The sequence below is a fragment of the Oncorhynchus mykiss genome, chromosome 12 (assembly GCF_057628025.1).
Source record: "Oncorhynchus mykiss isolate SJ-2025 chromosome 12, ASM5762802v1, whole genome shotgun sequence".
In the NCBI taxonomy this organism is placed as follows: Eukaryota; Metazoa; Chordata; class Actinopteri; order Salmoniformes; family Salmonidae; genus Oncorhynchus; species Oncorhynchus mykiss.
The window spans coordinates 47,713,199-47,735,345 of NC_143033.1; the positions used below are offsets into that span (position 1 = coordinate 47,713,199).

The 22,147-nt window shown below is 40.7% G+C and overlaps 1 protein-coding gene across 2 annotated transcripts in view; it reads right to left on the bottom strand.

The window, feature by feature from the left end:
• The window catches only part of LOC110537699 (transmembrane protein 132E), a 385,161-nt gene that overhangs the window by 18,845 nt on the left and 344,169 nt on the right, over window positions 1-22,147 (bottom strand). For both annotated transcript variants that reach the window (XM_021623939.3, XM_021623937.3), the window contains exons 6-8: window positions 16,702-16,907; window positions 14,236-14,515; window positions 2,844-3,038 (exon numbers count right to left, since the gene is read on the bottom strand). In XM_021623939.3, the coding sequence (XP_021479614.1) occupies window positions 2,844-3,038; window positions 14,236-14,515; window positions 16,702-16,907 (681 nt within the window). The remainder of the gene's footprint in view (window positions 1-2,843; window positions 3,039-14,235; window positions 14,516-16,701; window positions 16,908-22,147) is intronic.

Sequence of the window (22,147 nt, forward strand, 5' to 3'; positions counted from 1 at the left end):
AGAGTGCCACAGCCTCGGTCTGGCGCGCTCACGTGAAAGGTAGCTACGTTCCACTTCATTTGTACAGACAAAGGAATTGTCCGGTTTGAACATTAATGAAGTTTTATGTTAAAAACATCCTAAAGATTGATTCCATGCTTAAGTTGGCATGTTTCTACGGGCTGTAACGGAGCTTTTTGAACTTTTCGTCCGACGTTCGGCACGACCTGAACGCGCTTTTGGATTTGTTTACCAAACGCCCTAACAAAAGAAGATATTTGGACATAACTGATGGACATTATCGAACAAATCAAACATTTATCGTGGAACTGGGATTCCTGGGAGTGCATTCTGATGAAGATCATCAAAAGTAAGTGAATATTTAAAATGCTATTTCTGAGTAATGTTGACTACCCAATATGGTGCGTATCTTTTTGGCTGCTTTGTTGCCTAAAGGTTGTACTCAGATTATTGCATGGTTTGCTTTCTCCGTAAAGTTTAAAAAAAAATCTGACACAGCAGTTGCATTAACCTTTTGTGACTAGGGGGCAGTATTTTCATTTTTGAAAAAAAAAAACATTCCCGTAGTAAACGGGATATTAGCCCTATTTTGTAAAATACCAAGCCCATATTATGGCAAGAACAGGTCAAATAAGCAAAGTCCATCATTACTTTAAGACATGAAGGTTAGTCAATATGGAACATTTGAAGAACTCTGAAAGTTTCATCAAGTGCCTATAATGAAACTGGCTCTCATGATGACCGCCACAGGAAAGGAAAACCCAGAGTTACCTCTGCTGCAGAGGATAAGTTCACTAGAGTTACCAGCCCAAATGAATGCTTCACAGAGTTCAAGTAACAGACACATCTCAACATGAACTGTTTGGAGGAGTCATGGTCGAATTGCTGCAAAGAAACCACTACTAAAAGGACACCAATAAGAAGAAGAGACTTGACTTGGGCCAAGAAACACGAGCAACCGACATTAGTCCGGTGGAAATCTGTCCTTTTGGTCTGATGAGTCCAAATTTTAGATTTTTGGTTCCAACCGCTGTGTCTTCGTGAGACACAGAGTAGGTGAATGAAAGATCTCCACATGTGTGGTTACCACTGTGAAGCATGGAGGAGGAGGTTTGATGGTGTGGTGGTGCTTTGCTGGTGACACTGTCTGTGATTTATTTAGAATTCAAGGTACACTTAACCAGCAAAGCTACCACAGCCTTCTGCAGCTCCAGGCTGTGTACAGGCTATTTGACCAAGAAGGAGAGTGATAGAGTGCTGCATAAGATGACCTGGCCTCCACAATCTCCTGACCTCAACCCAAATGAGATGGTTTGGGATGAGTTTGACTGCAGAGTGAAGGAAAAGCAGCCAACAAGTGCTCAGCATATGTGGGAACTACTTCAAGACTGTTGGAATAGCATTCCAGCTGAAGCTGGTTGAGAGAATGCCAAGTGTGCAAAGCTGTCATCAAGGCAAAGGTTGGCTATTTGAAGAATCTCAAATATAAAATATATTTTGATTTGTTCAAAACTTTTTGGGTTACTACATGATTCTATGTGTTATTTCATAGTTTTGATGCCTTCACTAATATTCTACAATATAGAAAATAGTAAAAATAAAGAAAAACCCTTTAATGAGTAGGTGTGTCCAAACTTTTGACTGGTACTGTACCTCAATTACCTTTTATCCCTGCACATCGATTAGGTACTGGGTAACCCGTGTATATAGCCAAGTTATCGTTACTCATTGTGCATGTATTCATCGTGTTATCATCTTGCTATAATTTTTCTATTTTTCTCTCTGGATTGTTGGGAAGTGCCCTTAAGTCAGCATTTCACTGTTAGTCTACACTTGTTGTTTACGAAGCATGTGACAAATAACATTTGATTTGATATCTGTATGTAACGGCTAGCATATACATTTCCTTCGCTTTAAATAGGCAAATTACATTATGTACTGTGCTCAGTACTGTATGCTTAGTTTAATAAACTGTACATCCATTAGTTGTTTTCCTTGAACTTATCTATACAATGGTCTTCATCAGGACGTAGAACGGCATGAGGCGAAAGTCAAGGCTATAACTGTGGTTGACAAACTTACTATCCCGACACGCATGTACGATGTATGATTTACATATATGATATATAATATAGTCGTTCACTAAGGAACATTCATAAAGACCCGCTGTACAACCCACTCCAAATAATGGCGGTGCTCAAGCTGAAATACTTTGAGAAAATAAATATGAATTAAAATAATGTCCTCTTGACACCAATTCGTTAAAATATGGTTTAAATGGCTTTCAATGTAAAGAGGTACTATATATAGAGAAAGAAATTGCTACAGTACAGTGTTATGTTTGCTGGAGTGACCTTCCTCCAAAGATGTGTGAAGTCATGTCCTGGCACAGTCAGACACTTATAATGGCAATGCCTTCTGTAATTTCAGGCAGCTAATTTGACAATGTTTATCATTTTGACCTGACAATGTCTTCTGTCATTGAGTATCTTTGAAGGCCCCAAAAAAGTGGGTCTGTACATTTTAATTTAATTAATTTATTTATTTTCCTTTATTTAACTAGGCAAGTCAGTTAAGAACAAATTATTATTTTCATTGAACATTGAATAAGAGCTTTTGGTTCTATGAGTCAGGCAGTTGCTGTGGTGTTCTATTAACACCATCAAAAGACGTGAAGCTGAATATGTACCTTGGTGAAAATAAACTCACCTATACTCACCTGAGTACCAAGCAATATAATGACAGGTGGCTTATGTATATAAACATATACTTACTGACATCCACACATAAACTTAATGACATCCACACGTATCATCTTATCTATTAATATATTAGTATAGTACCTGCTTTGGTGCAGTAAGTGTCTGCAGGCCAGTTGCCTTGGCAACCATAGTGTGACTGTTGCCAGGGCTGGGCTGTATTGACAGAGCAAGTCCGGAGATAGCATGGACGCGAAGTTCCAAGATGGAGACTTTCTCGTCGGTGACGGAAAACAGCGTCTCTCCCAACATGGCCTCCACGGCGAGTGGAGACTCCACCTGCAAACAACAAGAGACCATTTGACTGTCACACCAATCATTTTGTGTCACGACAGATGGAAATACAGGCAAGTGGGATGGCATGCATGCATCTGTCTATGCGTCTGTCTTTCTGTCCGTCTTGTGTGTGTGTGATATATAAGTCACTTGAGCGGAAACATACACACAGGAGACCGGATGATGACCATGCTGCCATTAACAGGCTCCCAGGGCTCGAAAATAATCCACACTCGACTTCTCTCCAATGGCTGGTTAGCAAAAAACGTTTGAATTCATCGGATGACCTCAGGGCACAACATACAAAATAAAAACCCCACCCATCTCGAGCTAATCCTGGAGCCTTTTGGGGAAAACTGGCAATTCACCTTTTATTCAACTTTTGTTCATTACATTTTTTATTTAATCAAGGTCTCTTTTACAGATGAGCAAACAAACACATTCTTCAGAAAAAAAGGTCCTCAATCAGCCATCTGAATTGCCCTAGAGGCACAAATCATCACATTTTTGAGAGTTTGGGAGATTATTCCATAAGTAAGGTGCAAAAACTAAAAGCAGATTTACCTAACTCAGTGGAGATTGAAGGGATCTCCAGAGTTAGCCATCTCTGAGACCACGTCTGGTAGCTCGTATGTTAACAATGAAGTAAGGTACGGCAGAAGTTGTGCAAGAGGGCTTTATAGGGCTTTATAAACAAAAAGAGTGCTATGCATCGATCTACAAGACTTTCTGATACAGAATGCAGTGATGTGTACTGTACCTTTCACTATGATAAACTGCGTCCAATGGCTTCACTATAGTGGCATCTGCCTTCATATAGATGATATTGCCATAATCTATAACCGATATGAATGTTGATTGAATTATTTGTTTTCTGCTATCCAAATGACGGCCTGCCGGTGATTTTATTTGTGTCGTCCCCCCCCCCCCTCCAGTTTTCTGAAGAAAAAAAATCTCCAAGTGATTTTAATTTTAGATTCCAAAGCATTCCCACGCGTAATAGAGAGATATACACTCGGTGGACAGTGTATTAGGTACACCACCCCGTTCACGAAAATGGTTAGCTCCTACAGACTTTGTAATAAATGAATAAAATCTTATTTACAATGAGGGCCTACACCAGCCAGACCTGTACGACGCTGGGCCAATTGTGCGCCGCCCAATGTGACTCCCAATCACGGCCGGTTGTGATACAGCCTAGATTCAAACCAGGGTGTCTGTAGTGAGTGAGTGAGCACTGAGATGCAGTGCTTTAGACCGCTGCGCCATTCCGGAGCCAAATGGATAGATGACTTCTAAAGTTTCACGAAAGGAGGGGAATTCAGTTGAATGATGATGCACTCTCAGCAGTACAGTTTATTTTCATGTGTTATGTGCCTGTGTTTTCTCACTCTCATTTGAGTTGCCGCAGTATTTTTTGGCAGCAGAAAATTATCAGGGTGAATAACTGAGCTCTGTTTTTGTTTGGCCAAAATGAATGTGGATAACCTATTCACAATGAAATGTGTAATTACAAACAGAAAAAAATTGAATAAGGTAGACATAATCCTAGGCAGAAAAATGGACCACTGCTATGGTTTCTGATGGCTAGGATAACACTAAGAGTTTCAGCAAAACATTAATTTACATTTTGTTTTAAATAAAGTACATTTTAAGGGCAGCCTTTTAAAAGTGTGGAATGTACGTATTGTATCTAGGTCAAAGCTAATGCAACACAAAATGTGACTCATACCACACATACAGTAGATACATGCAGTACATAGGTCATAAGTTAGGATGCACTTCTCCTGTACTAACAACCATTATCAAGTGTTCCCTCACTCCGTCACAAGTGTGGAGTTGATAGAAATGGGTGTTATAAGTGCACCATAACAATGTCTTTGGTTGTGTCCCAAATGGCACCATATTCCCTATAAAGTGCATTGTTTTTTGTTTTATGGGCCCTAGTCAAAAGGATTGCACTAAATAGGGAATAGGGTACCATTTGGAACACAACCCATGGCTCCTGTCTCCTCTAGGCCACAGAAAGCTTTTATCTTCGACAAGGAGAACGATAAAACATGTACAGTGCCTTGCGAAAGTATTCGGCCCCCTTGAACTTTGCGACCTTTTGCCACATTTCAGGCTTCAAACATAAATATATAAAACTGTATTTTTTTGGTGAAGAATCAACAACAAGTGGGACACAATCATGAAGTGGAACGACATTTATTGGATATTTGAAACTTTTTTAACAAATCAAAAACTGAAAAATTGGGCGTGCAAAATTATTCAGCCCCCTTAAGTTAATACTTTGTAGCGCCACCTTTTGCTGTGATTACAGCTGTAAGTCGCTTGCGGTATGTCTCTATCAGTTTTGCACATCGAGAGACTGACATTTTTTCCCATTCCTCCTTGCAAAGCAGCTCGAGCTCAGTGAGGTTGGATGGAGAGCATTTGTGAACAGCAGTTTTCAGTTCTTTCCACAGATTGTCGATTGGATTCAGGTCTGGACTTTGACTTGGCCATTCTAACACCTGGATATGTTTATTTTTGAACCATTCCATTGTAGATTTTGCTTTATGTTTTGGATCATTGTCTTGTTGGAAGACAAATCTCCGTCCCAGTCTTAGGTCTTTTGCAGACTCCATCAGGTTTTCTTCCAGAATGGTCCTGTATTTGGCTCCATCCATCTTCCCATCAATTTTAACCATCTTCCCTGTCCCTGCTGAAGAAAAGCAGGCCCAAACCATGATGCTGCCACCACCATGTTTGACAGTGGGGATGGTGTGTTCAGCTGTGTTGCTTTTACGCCAAACATAACGTTTTGCATTGTTGCCAAAAAGTTCAATTTTGGCTTCATCTGACCAGAGCACCTTCTTCCACATGTTTGGTGTGTCTCCCAGGTGGCTTGTGGCAAACTTTAAACAACACTTTTTATGGATATCTTTAAGAAATGGCTTTCTTCTTGCCACTCTTCCATAAAGGCCAGATTTGTGCAATATACGACTGATTGTTGTCCTATGGACAGAGTCTCCCACCTCAGCTGTAGATCTCTGCAGTTCATCCAGAGTGATCATGGGCCTCTTGGCTGCATCTCTGATCAGTCTTCTCCTTGTATGAGCTGAAAGTTTAGAGGGACGGCCAGGTCTTGGTAGATTTGCAGTGGTCTGATACTCCTTCCATTTCAATATTATCTGAAGGCACTGTATACAGTATACACTACATGATCAAAAGTATGTGGACACCGGCTCGTCAAAGATCTCATTCCAAAATCATTGGCATTAAATATGGAGTTGGTCCCCTCTTTGTTGCTATAACAGCCTCCACTCTTTTGTGAAGGGTTTCCACTAGGGCCCCCGAGTGGCGCAGCTGTCTAAGGCACTGCATCTCAGTGCTTGAGGGGTCACGACAGACATCCTGGTTCGAATCCAGGCTGTATCACAACCGGCCGTAACCCATGGGGAGGGGGTCACACTCAGACATTCAGAGAGGGGGTATATTATTGTGACTCTGGTGGCACAAAATCAAAAGTCTGACTGCATGGAGATGCTTGGGAATACGGTCAATACCGTATTCCACCCCGTATTGTGGGTGTTTCAGGAAAAGGTGTACATTTGACCTCCATCATCTAGGATGTGACAATGGTTAATAAAATCTCTAAATTTTTGCCCATTTTTTTTGCGCGGTCTTGCAGGTCTTCTCATGCAGCTGCAACAGTAAGTGCATTTGTAAATCAGGACCTTTTTTGAGTTGGGCTCTGGGATGGTGCAACTGTTGAGAATGGGAGTTTATGGTTGTGTGGGGGGAAAGGGTTGAGTGTGTGTAGGTGTATGTGTGTATCCCACAACTGTTGCGAAGGAGTAAAAGATGTTAGGTACAATAGAGGATGATCCACATCTATATATAATACAAATCGAGGTGAGGGTGATGGAAATGTATTTGGCAGTTGATCTACTTGAATTCGGTAAATGGCACTGTGTGCTCTTTTCGAAGGATGGATCCCAGTCTGTTCAGGGCTATGGGATGCAGGGGTCGGAGGTGGTGTTCAGGGCATTGGGATGATGGCCCAGCTCGGGATGAGGAGGGCTTTTAGCAGGTGGAATGGTGGGGACCAATTGGAGGTTTACTTAGTAGCAATGCAAATATCATGGTACAGCTATATAGACACTCAATCATCATGTTACTTTTTAATGGTACGTTTACAAACATATATTTTGATAAATAGAATTGAAAGTTGTGTCTCATTATGTTAAGTGGTGAAATAAGTATAGCTAGTTACAATTGTAATGGCCTCGCAGATAATAAGAAAAGACGATCAGTATTTACCTGGCTAAAAGAGAAGGAATACAAAATATATTGTTTACAGGAAACCCATTCAACAAGTTTAGATGAAGTTTTGTAGAAAAATAACTGGGGGGGGGGGGGAAATATATTTTTCCCATGGGCAAAGAAATTCAAAAGGGGTGATGGTTTTAATTAACAGTAATTTTGAACCAAATGTGCAAATTGTCCAAACAGATAGAAGGTAAATTGATTATTTTAAATATGTTATTGGACAATAAACAGATATGGCTTATTAACCTATATGGTCCGAATAATGATGATCCAAGCTTCTTTGAAAATATATATAAGAATTTATCAACTCTACAAGCAACACTAGACTCTATTATTATGGCGGGAGATTTTAATATGGTCTTAAATACCTCTATGGACCGGAAAGGAAATCACACAACAAAAGATCACCCTCAAGCACTTAAGGAAATCATGAATGTCATGGATATATTGGAATTAGTGGATATATGGAGACTTAAATACCCTGACCTAGTGAGATATACATGACGGAGGCTTAATCAAGCTAGTCGTCTTGACTACTTTCTTATGCCATTCTCTCCGGCACCAAAAGTTTAAAAAGTGTTGATAGGGGACAGAATGCGGTGGGCTCATCACATAATTGGCATATATATTACTCTTACGGAATTTCCACGTGGGCGAGGATATTAGAAATTTAATCAAAGCCTACTAGATGATAAATTGTTTAGATCTAGGACAGAAGAATTTATAACATACTTTTTCAGACATAACATAGGTACAGCAGATCCCCTTATTGTATGGGACACGTTTAAGTGTGCCTTTAGAGGCCATGCAATTCAGTACTCATCAATAAAACAAAAGCAATTTAGATCAAAAAAGTCCATATTAACAAAGGAAATTGAAGGACTAACAGTACAGTTAGATAGCAATAAAAACGGTACCATAGAGGCACAGAATAAGTTAGAGGGGGAAAAAAAGAAATGGAAGAACTTATTCAAGAAAGATCCAGTGTTATAGATTATAAAAATAAGGCGAACTGGATGGAATATGGGGAAAAATACACCAAATTATTTTTCAATCTTGAAATGCTACCAATTTTTTTTTATTAAAACTTGTTACAAATGATGGAGTCACGCATGATTCACCAAATTATATTTTGAAAGAGGATGTAAAGTACTTTAAGAATATATAAATGGTAGATTATCAGACACGCAACAAGAAGGTCTGATATCATTATTACTGAAACAGGACCCAAGTGGTAAAAATAAAGATCCAGTCCATTTAAAAAATTGGAGACCTCTTACACTTCAGTGTTGTGATGCAAAAATCCTAGCAAAATGCTTGGCGCATAGAATTTAAAACATATTGTCAGATATTAATCATCCTAATCAGACAGGTTTTTTACATGAACTGGAGATAATGAATTGGAGATAATATAAGACTAGTACTGGAAACAATAGAATACTATGAAATATTGGGGACACCAGGCCTGGTTTTCATAGCTGATTTTGAAAAGGCTTTTGATAAAGTAAGACTGGAGTTTATATATAAATGCATAGAATATTTCAATTTTGGGGAATCTCTTATAAAATGGGTTAAAGTTATGTATAGTAACCCTAGGTGTAAAATAGTAAATAATGGCTACATCTCAGAAAGTTTTAAACTCTCTATAGGAGTAAAACAAGGTTGTCCACTATCGGCATATCTATTTATTATTGCCATTATTTATTATTAGCTGTTAAGATTAGATCATACAATAATATTAAGGGATTAGAAATCTGTGGCTTAAAAACGAAGGTGTCATTGTACGCTGATGATTCATGTTTTCTTTTAAAACCACAATTAAAGTCTCTCCACAGCCTCATAGAGGATCTAGATACTTTTGCTATTCTCTCTGGATTAAAACCAAATTATGATAAATGTACTATATTACGTATTGGATCACTAAAAAAATGCTAATTTTATATTACCATGTAGTTTACCAATAAAATGGTCTGATGGAGATGTGGACACACTCGGTATACAAATCCCGAAAGAAAGAAAGTATCTCACTCCAATACATTTTTATAGAAATGTAACAAAAATAGATAAGATCTTGCTACCATGGAAAGGAAAATACCTGTCTATTTGTGGAAAAATCACTCTGATGAACTCTTTAGTCATATCACAGTTTACCTATTTGCTTATGGTTTTGCCTACATCTAGTGACCTGCTTTTTAAATGATATGAACATAAAATATTCATTTTTATTTGGAAAGGCAAGCCAGATAAAATTAAAAGGGCCTATTTATATAACAAATATGAATTCGGAGAGCAGAAATGATTAAATATTAAAGCATTAGACCTCTCACTAAAGGCATCAGTCATACAAAAGGTATACTTAAATCCAAACTGCTTCTCTAGTAAATTGGTACGAATGTCTCATCCTATGTTCAAGAAGGGCCCATTTCCCTTTATTCAGATTACACCGGCCCACTTTCGATTGTTTGAAAAGGAAATAATCTCCAAAATATCTTTATTTTTTAAACAAGCCTTAGAAAGTTGGTTGCAATTTCAGTTTAATCCACCTGAAAAGACAGAACAAATAATACAACAAATATTGTAGTTAAATTCAAATATACTAATTGATAAAAAAAACAATTTTTCGAAGAAATGTTTAAAAAATTTATAATTTTTGTGAATGATGTCATAAATAGGACTGGTGAAGTTATGTCACCCATGCAGCTAACACAGACAAATAGAAATGTCTGCTCTACCCCAAATTACAACCAATTAATTGCAGCATTACCACAAAAAATGGAAGAGGCAAGTAGAAGGGGAAAAAAGTAAGGAATTTGTATTTCAGCCCTGTATTAAAGAACATATGGTTAAAGAAATGGTTAAAGAAAAGTGTAATAAATAAAAACATATACCAATTTAATTTAAGGACCAATAAACTGACAGCTGTGCCATATAAATTGCAAAATAGTTGGGAAGAGATTTTCGATGTACCCATTCCATGGCACATGGTTTATGAATTGACACCGATGCAAAACTTCACATTTTTCAATTTAAATTACTATACAAAATTCTTGCAACTAATTGAATGTTATACTTCCAGAGGCAGTTTGGAACTCAGGAGTGAGTGTTTCAACTGAGGATAGACAATTTTTACGCGTTACGCACTTCAGTACTCGGCGGTCCTGTTCTGTGAGCTTGTGTGGCCTACCACGTCGCGACTGAGCCGTTGTTGCTCCTAGACGTTTCCACTTCCCAATAACAGCACTTACAATTGACTGGGGCAGCTCTAGCAAGGCATAATTTTGACGAACTGACTTGTTGGAAAGGTGGCATCCAATGACGGTGTCCTGTTGAAAGTCACTTAGCTTTTCAGTAAGGCCATTCTACTGGCAATGTTTGTCTATGGAGATTGCATGGCGGTGTGCTCAATTTTATACCCTTCAGCAACGGGTGTTGCTGAAATAGCCAATCCACTCATTTGAAGGGGTGTCCACATACTTGTGTATATATAGTGTATATCGACTAATTGTGTGATTAAGTAAGGTCTCTCACAACTGTGTAAACAATACAAAATTGGACTCTTACACCCTTTGTAGTGCCGTACTTTTAGCCAAAGAAATAATTAGCTTTCCAAAAAAGAGAGAAGGAAGAATGGTGGGGAAGGCCAAAGCATACATTTCACAAAAGTGCTGTTCCGACCTTTAATTCGGGGTTCACAGCAAACTTGTGAAACCTATTGTTATACTTAGATATCAAATTACACAAACCCTCATATCTGACACCCCATTTGACCTAAAGATGTGGAACTTTGTATGTAGGTGTCTTTCCTCATATGTCCAAATAAGACTAAATTTGGTATGCAGGCCCATGGTACATCTCTTAGTTGGTTAAAAGATGGCTGATGGCTTTTATGTATCCATTTAAATCCTTTGTAAATCCACTTCACAATGGCCTATCAACTTGAAACGTTTTAGGGTCATCAAAGACATTACCATGATTAACCATGTTAAGTTTGGAATTGACATCTTAAAAAAAGAAAGAAACTATTCTGCCCAACAAAGGCAAAACGTAGCAACTACGTATTTTTTCTTCTTCCGGGAAAATCTGACTTAAAAGTTAATGGATTCTATTAAAATGTACCATGTTTCAAGTTAAACTGTAGTTTGTTTGTATCCTGTGTAGTGAATGATTAGATTAGGCTATGAAATTGTGTGTATGCTAATTTAGAAACCATGACCTAATCAGAGAAGAGGAAATTGCATAGGATCAGAGAGCAGGGTCAGGCCCAGAACAAAAGATGGATGAAGTGGGATCTGACTAAACAAAGAGAGGAGCATGGACATTCCACAGGGGAGCCAGAGGGAAACTCATTGGGGTCATAAAATGTATAGCTGGTGAGGTGACAACTACAAGGGGAGAGTATGAAATGGGTTGTGAACTTTCTAAATGGATGCACTCAGCTGACTGTATCCTTGGAATTAAACACTTGAAACTTCTCTTGAGCTTTTGGTCTCAATTCCTTATTGCAAAGAGGTTGCAATATAATTTTCTTTTTTAAACAAAGTATTTTTCTGTCTAGACAGACAGCAATTTATGATTCTCCATGATATATTCTGATCAACTGGCTTGATCTTGTGTCAGGAAAAAAAATACCACATTAATCAGATAATATACAGTGCCTTGCGAAAGTATTCGGCCCCCTTGAACTTTGCGACCTTTTGCCACAATTCAGGCTTCAAACATAAAGATATAAAACTGTATTTTTTTGTGAAGAATCAACAACAAGTGGGACACAATCATGAAGTGGAACGACATTTGTAAGTCGCTTGGGGTATGTCTCTATCAGTTTTGCACATCGAGAGACTGACATTTTTTCCCATTCCTCCTTGCATAACAGCTCGAGCTCAGTGAGGTTGGATGGAGAGCATTTGTGAACAGCAGTTTTCAGTTCTTTCCACAGATTCTCGATTGGATTCAGGACTTTGACTTGGCCATTGTAACACCTGGATATGTTCATTTTTGAACCATTCCATTGTAGATTTTGCTTTATGTTTTGGATCATTGTCTTGTTGGAAGACAAATCTCCGTCCCAGTCTCAGGTCTTTTGCAGACACCATCAGGTTTTCTTCCAGAATGGTCCTGTATTTGGCTCCATCCATCTTCCCATCAATTTTAACCATCTTCCCTGTCCCTGCTGAAGAAAAGCAGGCCCAAACCATGATGCTGCCACCACGATGTTTGACAGTGGGGATGGTGTGTTCAGCTGTGTTGCTTTTACGCCAAACATAACGTTTTGCATTGTTGCCAAAAAGTTCAATTTTGGTTTCATCTGACCAGAGCACCTTCTTCCACATGTTTGGTGTGTCTCCGAGGTGTTTGGTGTGTCTCCGAACACTTTTTATGGATATCTTTAAGAAATGGCTTTCTTCTTGCCACTCTTCCATAAAGGCCAGGTTTGTGCAATATACGACCGATTGTTGTCCTATGGACAGAGTCTCCCACCTCAGCTGTAGATCTCTGCAGTTCATCCAGAGTGATCATGGGCCTCTTGGCAGCATCTCTGATCAGTCTTCTCCTTGTATGAGCTGAAAGTTTAGAGGGACGGCCAGGTCTTGGTAGATTTGCAGTGGTCTGATACTCCTTCCATTTCAATATTATCGCTTGCACAGTGCTCCTTGGGATGTTTAAAGCTTGGGAAATCTTTTTGTATCCAAATCTGGCTTTAAACTTCTTCACAACAGTATCAGTATCTCGGACCTGCCTGGTGTGTTCCTTGTTCTTCATGATGCTCTCTGCGCTTTTAACGGACCTCTGAGACTATCACAGTGCAGGTGCATTCATACGGAGACTTGATTACACACAGGTGGATTGTATTTATCATCATTAGTCATTTAGGTCAACATTGGATCATTCAGAGATCCTCACTGAACTTCTGTAGAGAGGTTGCTGCACTGAAAGTAAAGGGGCTGAATAATTTTGCACGCCCAATTTTTCAGTTTTTGATTTGTTAAAAAAGTTTGAAATATCCAATAAATGTCGTTCCACTTCATGATTGTGTCCCACTTGTTGTTGATTCTTCACAAAAAAATACAGTTTTATATCTTTATGTTTGAAGCCTGAAATGTGGCAAAAGGTTGCAAAGTTCAAAGGGGCCGAATACTTTCGCAAGGCACTGTATCTGGCCATTACAACAGATCAAATATTTGAGTTACTTTGTTTTGCATTTGTAGGGCAGTATTAACAATTCACGTTTGTTCTAGGCTACTCTTAATTTTCTAGGACAGACAGGTCCAGCAGTCCTTGTGCACCCTAAAATATGCTATAAACTTGAGATCTTTTGATTTCTCCCAGCCTTCTAAGCCATTGATCACTCAGGTTGGTAAAGCTGTTAACTGCACAGTGGGAGACTAGGCGGATGACCATATAGAGAACATTCCTATGCAGATGAAGCCATCTTTAAAAGGAAGGACGACCACAGACAGATCTCATTCATAATTTAATCCTCGTAGAGCATTCCATTACAAATACGAAATGGGTTTAAGTATTGAGGGAGAGTTATACTTTTCTCGCTTTCACATGTCCAGTTTGTCTAGGTCAGTGTGCATGAAGCAGAACATATCTTGTCTCGCACTCTTCAAACGCTTCTGCATATTACATCTGCACTTTGGTCAAGTGTGATCCAAGCACTCTACATCAGTGTCAAGTTACTATTAGCCTCTAGGGCTCTAGCCTATAATGCTTTTGAGTGCAAGAACATCAATTAAGGAAAAGAGACCATTGAAAAAAGCTATTTAATTTCTCAGACTTTGGAGACCTAGCCAATGTTCTATAGCTTCAGCACAGTGAATACAATTGAAAGAAGCTACTTCACTTTTCAAACTTTGGAGAACTAGCCAAGGTTCAATACCTTCAGTACAGTGGACCCCAGCTCCAGGCCCACCAGCACAGTGCGGTCCACCAGCTCAGCTATCCTGGGGTCGACCACTTTCAGCGAGTCTTGCACCAGGTCGGTCACATCCACCTGCCAGTCGGGCCCCAGCATGGTGATAACCTGGTCAGTGCCCTCGGTGGAGGTGGTGTGGAACTGGGTCAGGACCTTGACCAGGGTGCGCTGGTACTGCAGGGTGCAGCCCCGACTCACTCGCCGGTCGTCCTCGTCGTCATCCACATCACTGTCTCTGGCGCTCCTGATTGAGAGAGAGGGGTGACAAATGGTCAGTGATGTTAGTATCAATACCGTAACCATGGTCAATATCATTGCCGGTATCAGTTCCATTACCAGTGTCAATACCATTACCCATGTCAAAACCGTATCCAGTGTCAAAGTTTACAACAACAGAGGTGAACCAAGTAAAAATGTATTTGCTTTACTATTTACTAAACAGTTTCAGCAGTTTATCATAACCTTTAATGATGCATGTTTACTTAATACGTTTGTGGAAGATGCTGTAGTGTAGTTAAATCCTGCGTCCTGTTTCAGGAGATGATGTTATTAATTGCTTCTTATCATTATATAATTAACATCATAGCACTTGATGTGATGAGAGGCCCAACACTAATCCATATGGGGGACATTTGTTACAATGTCTGTTCCAATGTGCCCTTCGTGAGGGAAAAATCCTACAACCTGGCACAAAACTCCAAAGACGACCAATCAAGCAAGATTTGGACGTGTGCCTTCCATTCTTTCCTCAGCAGTCTGACATGCTGCCGGCATTCCCTAAATGCTAAAAAGCTCTCCTCTGTTTCCAAGGGTAATTAATCTTTGCTCTGACTTATCCTTTCAGATAACTTGAGAAGCAGGAGCGACAGCAAGCAGTCAGTGACTGACAAAGCATTTACCATCCATTGATTCCCGGAGCCCGGGAAAGCAGGCCTGTCCTGTGTTCCCTAAAAGGTCTGACAATACTCGAACATGTATCACGTCCCCTGGCAGGCTGACGCTAGACATTTTAAGGCTAACATGTGCTGTTCCTCTTCTTGTACAACAAAGCCGCAATGGCAGTGGAGAGACAGACGAGAGTGTAGACGAGCGTTCAGTTAAGACTAGGTAAACATGAGAGAAAGCATGACTCTCTTCATTGAGTATCATGACTCTCGCACAGGTCAGAGAGAGTTTGCCAGGTTGAGCCTGTACCTAGAAATACATTTTTTTCACACAGTGAAGTTTTTTTGTCCATGTTCTGACGACGTCGCAAACATTTAGGTAAGGGCGTAATGACATTTGGTGATACAATTCTGTCCACATTCAAAAATAACCATAAAAAGCCTTCTGGAGTTGTGTTTTTTTTCTATTCCCTACAAAATATGAATACATAGCAGTTAATGTAGTTCATGGTTTAGAAAATGTGAAACCCTAGCGGCCTATTTCCCAGACACTGATTAAGACTAGGATTAAGAACCATTCTCGATCGAAAATCTCTATTGAAATAGGTTTTTCAGCTAGATTTAATCAGTGTCTAGGAAACCGGCCCTAAGAACATGCAGTGAATTTATTTTCAGTCAGATGAAAATTGGCTTAAAGTCCTGTTCTCAGTCAAACTTCATAGTTTAGTTCAATTATTTAAGAGGGATAAGTGTGATTATTTGAAACCATGGGCTGGCTTAAACTCTAATAAAAAATGTGTGCACAGGCAGCAGCTGTGCTAAGATGCCTAAACATTGCTTAGGCAGGATCCCGTCCCTTGAACGACATTGTTGTGGAAAACTCAATCCAAACATCTAGGCAGTGACTATTTACAGTGTAGTAGTACATCATTAAACAAGCAGCTGCAAAGGAGATCTGTCACTGATCAGTCTGGGAAGAACTTGGTTGCATGTCCCTCATATAGGACGGCAGGTAGCCTAGTGGTTAGAGCATTGGGTCAGTAACCGAAAGGTTGCTAGATCCCCGAGCTGACAAGGTAAAAATATATCATTCTGCCCCTGAACAAGGCAGCCAACACACTGTTCCTAGGCCGTCATTGTAAATAAGAATTTGTTCTTAACTGACTTGCCTAGTTAAATAAAGGTTCAATAAAAATAAAATAATAAATATGGAAGGAAAATAAAATTGATTGATAATACAATCATATTGGATACACAACGGTTTCTTTATACAAGCAACAGTCCCAGAACATAATGGCCTTGTTTTAGGGTGCAGACATAACAGGAGTCTATGAAATGCAGTTCATCACAGAACAGAGCATAAACCTTGAGAAGTTATAACAGCTCTCCCCAAATTCCACCACCACAACATGTCACATACGACTTAACATATACGACACATGACAGACGATCGAAACAAGAGTGTGGTAATCTCAAATGTAAAATAAACATCAGCTCGAAAACAGCAGTGCACTCCATGTTTAGTGTGTGGGTGAGTCCTTCCTACCTGCGGTCAGGAAGAATGGGTACCCTCCAGCCCTTGATGAAGCTCAGGTTGCTGTCGGACAGTTCCACTTGGAGGGGGAGTTTGGGCACCCACACGGTCAGCTCCAGGGGGGCACTGAGGTGCTCATAGCTGAAGATGACCCGGGCATTCATGGAGCCCCGTGTCTCTTTCCCGTTCACAAACACATAGTCACAATTCATGGACACCTGAGAAAGAGGTGATGAGTCAATAGTCATATGATAATGTATCTGCCATTGATATGGCTGATATAGTACAGTATGGATGCAGGAGTGGCGTCAACCACCTACAGTGCATTCGGAAAGTATTCAGACCATTTGACTTTTTCGACATTTTGTAACGTTACAGCCTTATTCTAAAATTGCTAAATTATATATTTTTTCCTCATCACTCTACACACAATACCATATAATGACAAAGCGAAAACAGGTTTTTCATAATGTTTGTAAATGTATTACTAATAAAAACTGAAATACCTTATTTACATAAGTATTCAGACGCTTTGCTATGAGACTCGAAATTGAGCACAGGTGCATCCTTTTTCCATTGATAATCCTTGAGATGTTTCTACAACTTTATTGGAGTCCACCTGTAGTGAATTCAATTGATTGGACATGATTTGGAAAGGCACCACCTGTGTCTACAAAGTCCCACAGTTGACAGGGCATGTCAGAGCAAAAACCAAACCATGAGGTCGAAGGAATTGTCCGTAAAGCTCTGGGACACAATTGTGTTGAGGCACAGATCTGGAGAAGGGCACCAAAAAAAATGTCTGCAGCATTGAACATCCCCAAGAACACCGTGGCCTCCGTCATTCTTAAATGGTTTTGGAACAATCAAGACTCTTCCTAGAGCTGGCCACCCGGCCAAACTGAGCATACGGGGGAGAAGGGCCTTGGACAGGGAGGTGACCAAGAACCCGATGGTCACTCTGACAGAGCCCCAGAGTTCCTCTGTGGAGATGGAGGAACCTTCTAGAAGGACAACCATCTCTGCAGCACTCCACCAATCAGGCCTTTATGATAGAGTGGCCAAACGGAAGCCAGGTTCACCTTCTAACAGACAACAACCCTCAGCTCACAGCCAAGACAATGCACGAGTGGCTTCGGGACAAGTCTCTGAATGTCCTTGAGTGGCCTAGCCAGAACTTCAACCCAATCAAACATCTCTGGAGAGACCTAAAAACAACTGTGCAGCAACGCTCCCCATCCAACCTGACAAAGCTTGAGAGGATCTGCAGAGAAGAATGGGAGAAACTCTGTGCCAAGCTTGCAACGTCATACCCAAAAGACTTGAGGGTGTAATTGCTGCCAAAGGTGCTTCAACAAAGTACTGAGTAAAGGGTCTGAATACCTATGTAAATGTGATCTGTTTTTTATTTTTAATACATTTGTAAAAAATTCTAAAAACCAGCTGAAGGAAATAGGGAGTACACATATTCCTTTTTCCGCTTACAGAGTATGTGCAATGTGTACTATTTTTAGGTCGCAGTAATCCTCCTTTGTGAACGTTCCAATATTTTGCCACGAGGGGCTTTATTTTTGTAATTAGAAAAATCTGAGAACACAGTATAAACAACACTACTTGAGGGTTTTCTCCAATCTAATTTGCGTCTCTTGTTGAGTGGAAGAATTGGCTCTTAAGTACAACCTACTCAAAGCCTTTAAAAATCATTCATGGGGTGCATGCTCCCCCCCAACCCCACTCATCCCACCCACCACTATTTTCTGTGTTATGATCTACACACAATTATGTGGAGACAAACTGCATAATATACTAACACAAGCTTTCAGGCAACATATAATTCATAGAATATGAAAGCTTAATACACCAGGCACCCACAAAATTATGTTTATTTATTTTTTATCCAGCAGTCATTTGGCACAGAATTTCTCATAAATACCCATCCCTTAAATACTAAAATATTTACTGTAATAAATAGCAAGGTTTGCGTTTGCTTTTGGGATACCATCAATGATTTATCTGGCAGTCGGAGGCAGCTGACACTAATCAAAGGAGCTAATCTCTTACAAATGGAGGTTGGGATCGCCAGTCTTCTCAGTTCTGGGGATTCATCATATTGGGGGGACTGGGTAATAAAATACCCAGTTCATCCAGACAGGCCTCTCCACTCTGCAATTCATACAGGCCGGGTCGGAAGCCTTCAGCGAGAGTAAAGTATTTATCTTTCTTTCCCTTTTTCTGATCATTGGCGTATTCAGATCTACTATGAGACTTTGCCATCTTAAGCCACCTTTGTGTGAATAGGGATTTCAGAATTGTATTTGTCTGCTGGAGATCTAGGATGACGGTTGGAATCAGTGTAATAGACTTTTGGCATACTGAATTATGACAATTAGGTTATTGCTTGCCAGAAGGACCAAGCACAGACCGTTCAGGGGCAGGTGCTCTGCCACACACACATTTTAAGCAAGTTAGTACACAGTGCTTTACTCTTTTTCCTGATTGACATCAGAAAAAGAGTGTGGGCTATCAGCTGATCATTGATGTTGATGATTGATGCAAATATGCTAGTTACAGGTGTAGGATCTTAATTGAAGCCAGTTTGCTAAAATAATACATTTTTGTTAGGGCAAATCAACTCTGACATTTTAAAGTGGGAAATTACAAACTTAAGAAGCCTTTTAAACCTTGAAAACACTACACAGAGTTTGCATTTCCTGCTCTGCACTAGAATTCTCAGTAAGAGTGATCAAATTAAGATACGACATCTGTAGCTTACTCGATTTCTTTTACTGATTGTGATTAATCTTCAACGCTTGTATCAAATAATAACTTCATAATTTAATATTCATAATTGTCTAACTCGGGCCTCCCAAGTGGCGCAGCAGTCTAAGGCACTGCATCGGAGTGTTGAAGCGTCACTACAGTCTGGGGTTCGATCCCAGGCTGTGTCACAGCCAGCCGTGACCTGGAGTCCCATAGGGCGGTGCACAATTGGCCCAGCGTCATCCGGGTTAGAGGAGGGTTTGGTTGGGGGGCTTTCCTTGGCTCATCGCGCTCTAGCGACTCCTTGTGGCGGGCAAGTTGACAAACAGTCGTCAGTTGAATTGTGTTTCCTCCGACACATCGGTGTGGCTGGCTTCCGGGTTCAACCGAGCGGGTGTTACGAAGCAGCGCAGCTTTGCGGGTCATATTTTGAAAGACGCATTACTCTATTTTCACCTCTCCCGAGCCCGTTGGAGAGTTGCAGCGATGAGACAAGATTGGATTGCAATTGGATATCACGAATTGGGGGTAAAATTACAACAACAATAAAAAACATAATAATTGTCTAACTCATGATATACGGCTGGCTGGCTAAAGGCTTGTGTAGATATTTTAGTATGGTGGTTAGCTAGAGTGTAGAGTACCTGTGTTGCTGCTGCCCTGACATGCATATACAACTCCCGACTGAAAAAGGGATGGAGTTGGATCGGAGGGTCATTGATGCAGTCGCTACTCTCTATGTCAGCCAACCAGATGAAATATTGATGATGATGTAGGTTAAATCAAGCGTTATCAAGTGTTAATCAAATGTCAGTACACACTCGACCGATGACCACATCTCTCAAGCCATATGCCTTTTTGGATACCGGGTAAGCACAATCGTCGTACAGGGCAGACTTGGAAAAAGGCGCAACTGGGCTCTGTACAGGGCTGATCAACAGGTGCAACCAACGGATGGGGTGGGGGGTGGTGAACTTGACAAAGTTACAACGAATTGCGGCGGGCAGTGGGTTCCGAACAACAATGAGAAACCTTTATACAAAAAAGTTTTTAGGGGAAAATTATACCACCACCCAAAAGGACACGTTGGAGACTGGGAGGGCAAAGGGGCATGTGTCTGCACTGTACAGAGCAAAGGACATACCTGCACCCCCACCCACAGACAGATAAGGTACAGTCATCCTCTGTACCAAAACCACCACAGTGCACCCTCCACACCTGTGACCTACCACTCTAGGCCTCCACACCAGCCTCCCTATCACTCACTTTACGCCCTCGCTAACTGCACTAACCCAAACTATCCCAGCTCCTGCAGGCAGCTAATAAACTTGTCTGGCTAATTGTGAGTCAAAAGCTGTTAACAACTACAGGCTTCAGAAGGCCAGCGGGGGTCCGTGAAAGTGCTCTAATGCACGGAGCTGCGAGCTGCCGTCGCTACACAGCCCTCTAATATTCTGTGACACCTTCCATGGTGCCAGCAGATTGCCTGGGTGGGTTCAGGGCAAAGAAAGACAGGGTGGGCACTGCCCACTATGGTGGCATCCAGGCATCCAGTTTAAACCCACAAGCAGAGATGCAGGATCAAAAAGGATCACCACCCGCCTGCAGCACAGTATATCCACTTCGTTGAGGCGCATGCATGTGGAAAACAGAAGGTTGGTGGGGTGACCTGATAGTGCTTATTCTACTGAATAATGCGTATGGATCTAATGAGAAACAATGATCACCATTTAGTGATGCACATCCCGTGCTGGCCAGCCTCTGCTCACACTCTTAACTTCAACATGTGCCTCCAAACAGGATTTAGGCCTGTAATGAGTTCCGTTTGATCGCATGAGCTGTTTCAATGTATGACAATAACTCATGCAGACTGTAGGCCTATCAATACCACCTGTTTGGTTCCTGGAGGTACAGTATATGGCAAAATAAAACATAACCTGGGCAGTGTTCATTAGGACACAAAATAAAAATGCTTTAGAATGTTTTGCAAAATTAAAACAAAAAAAAGTGTTTCCTGGTGGTGGTATTCGACGAGTTCAAGTAGTCCTTCTCTGTTTCAGTTTGGTTATTTTCGTTTGGGGCCTAATGAACACACCCCAGTTGTGTTACTGTTGCCCTGTATTTACCATTATGAAAACATACTTGAAGGTACAGTAAGATAATCAATAATCAATTATCTTTAATCGACAGAGGAGCACTTTGCGAAACACATCCCGTTTCATTGCTTTATCTATTCATACATGATTTCTGGGCCAGCAAGCTCCAATTGACTGGATTAAGTCCTCATTGTGAAGCTATCAACAATAATAAGACAACTTCTTCAAGACCTCTCATATACAATACCACAGCAGACAGCAAGGAGACAATACTGAAGACAGTATACCACTCAGGTGTACTTATCTCATTGCCTCACAAAGCCTTTCTTATATAAGCCTGGTCACTGGCTGAAGGTGAATGTGTCACAATGGTGTGAGAGTGCAGAATGGAGGAAACTGAGGACTTGGCTGGGCAAGGGTTGGATGACCACTGGCGTGGAAGAGGGTGCTCTGCCGCCACGCGCGCACACACACACAGCCCTGGGAGAAAGGATCAGCTGGGGGAGTCATGTAGTCTCCCGCTTGCTGACAAATCCCCAGCCCTCGCCTCCACTCACCCAGCCTCCCCCTCTGCTTCCTGCCTTCTCCCCATACTGCCTCCC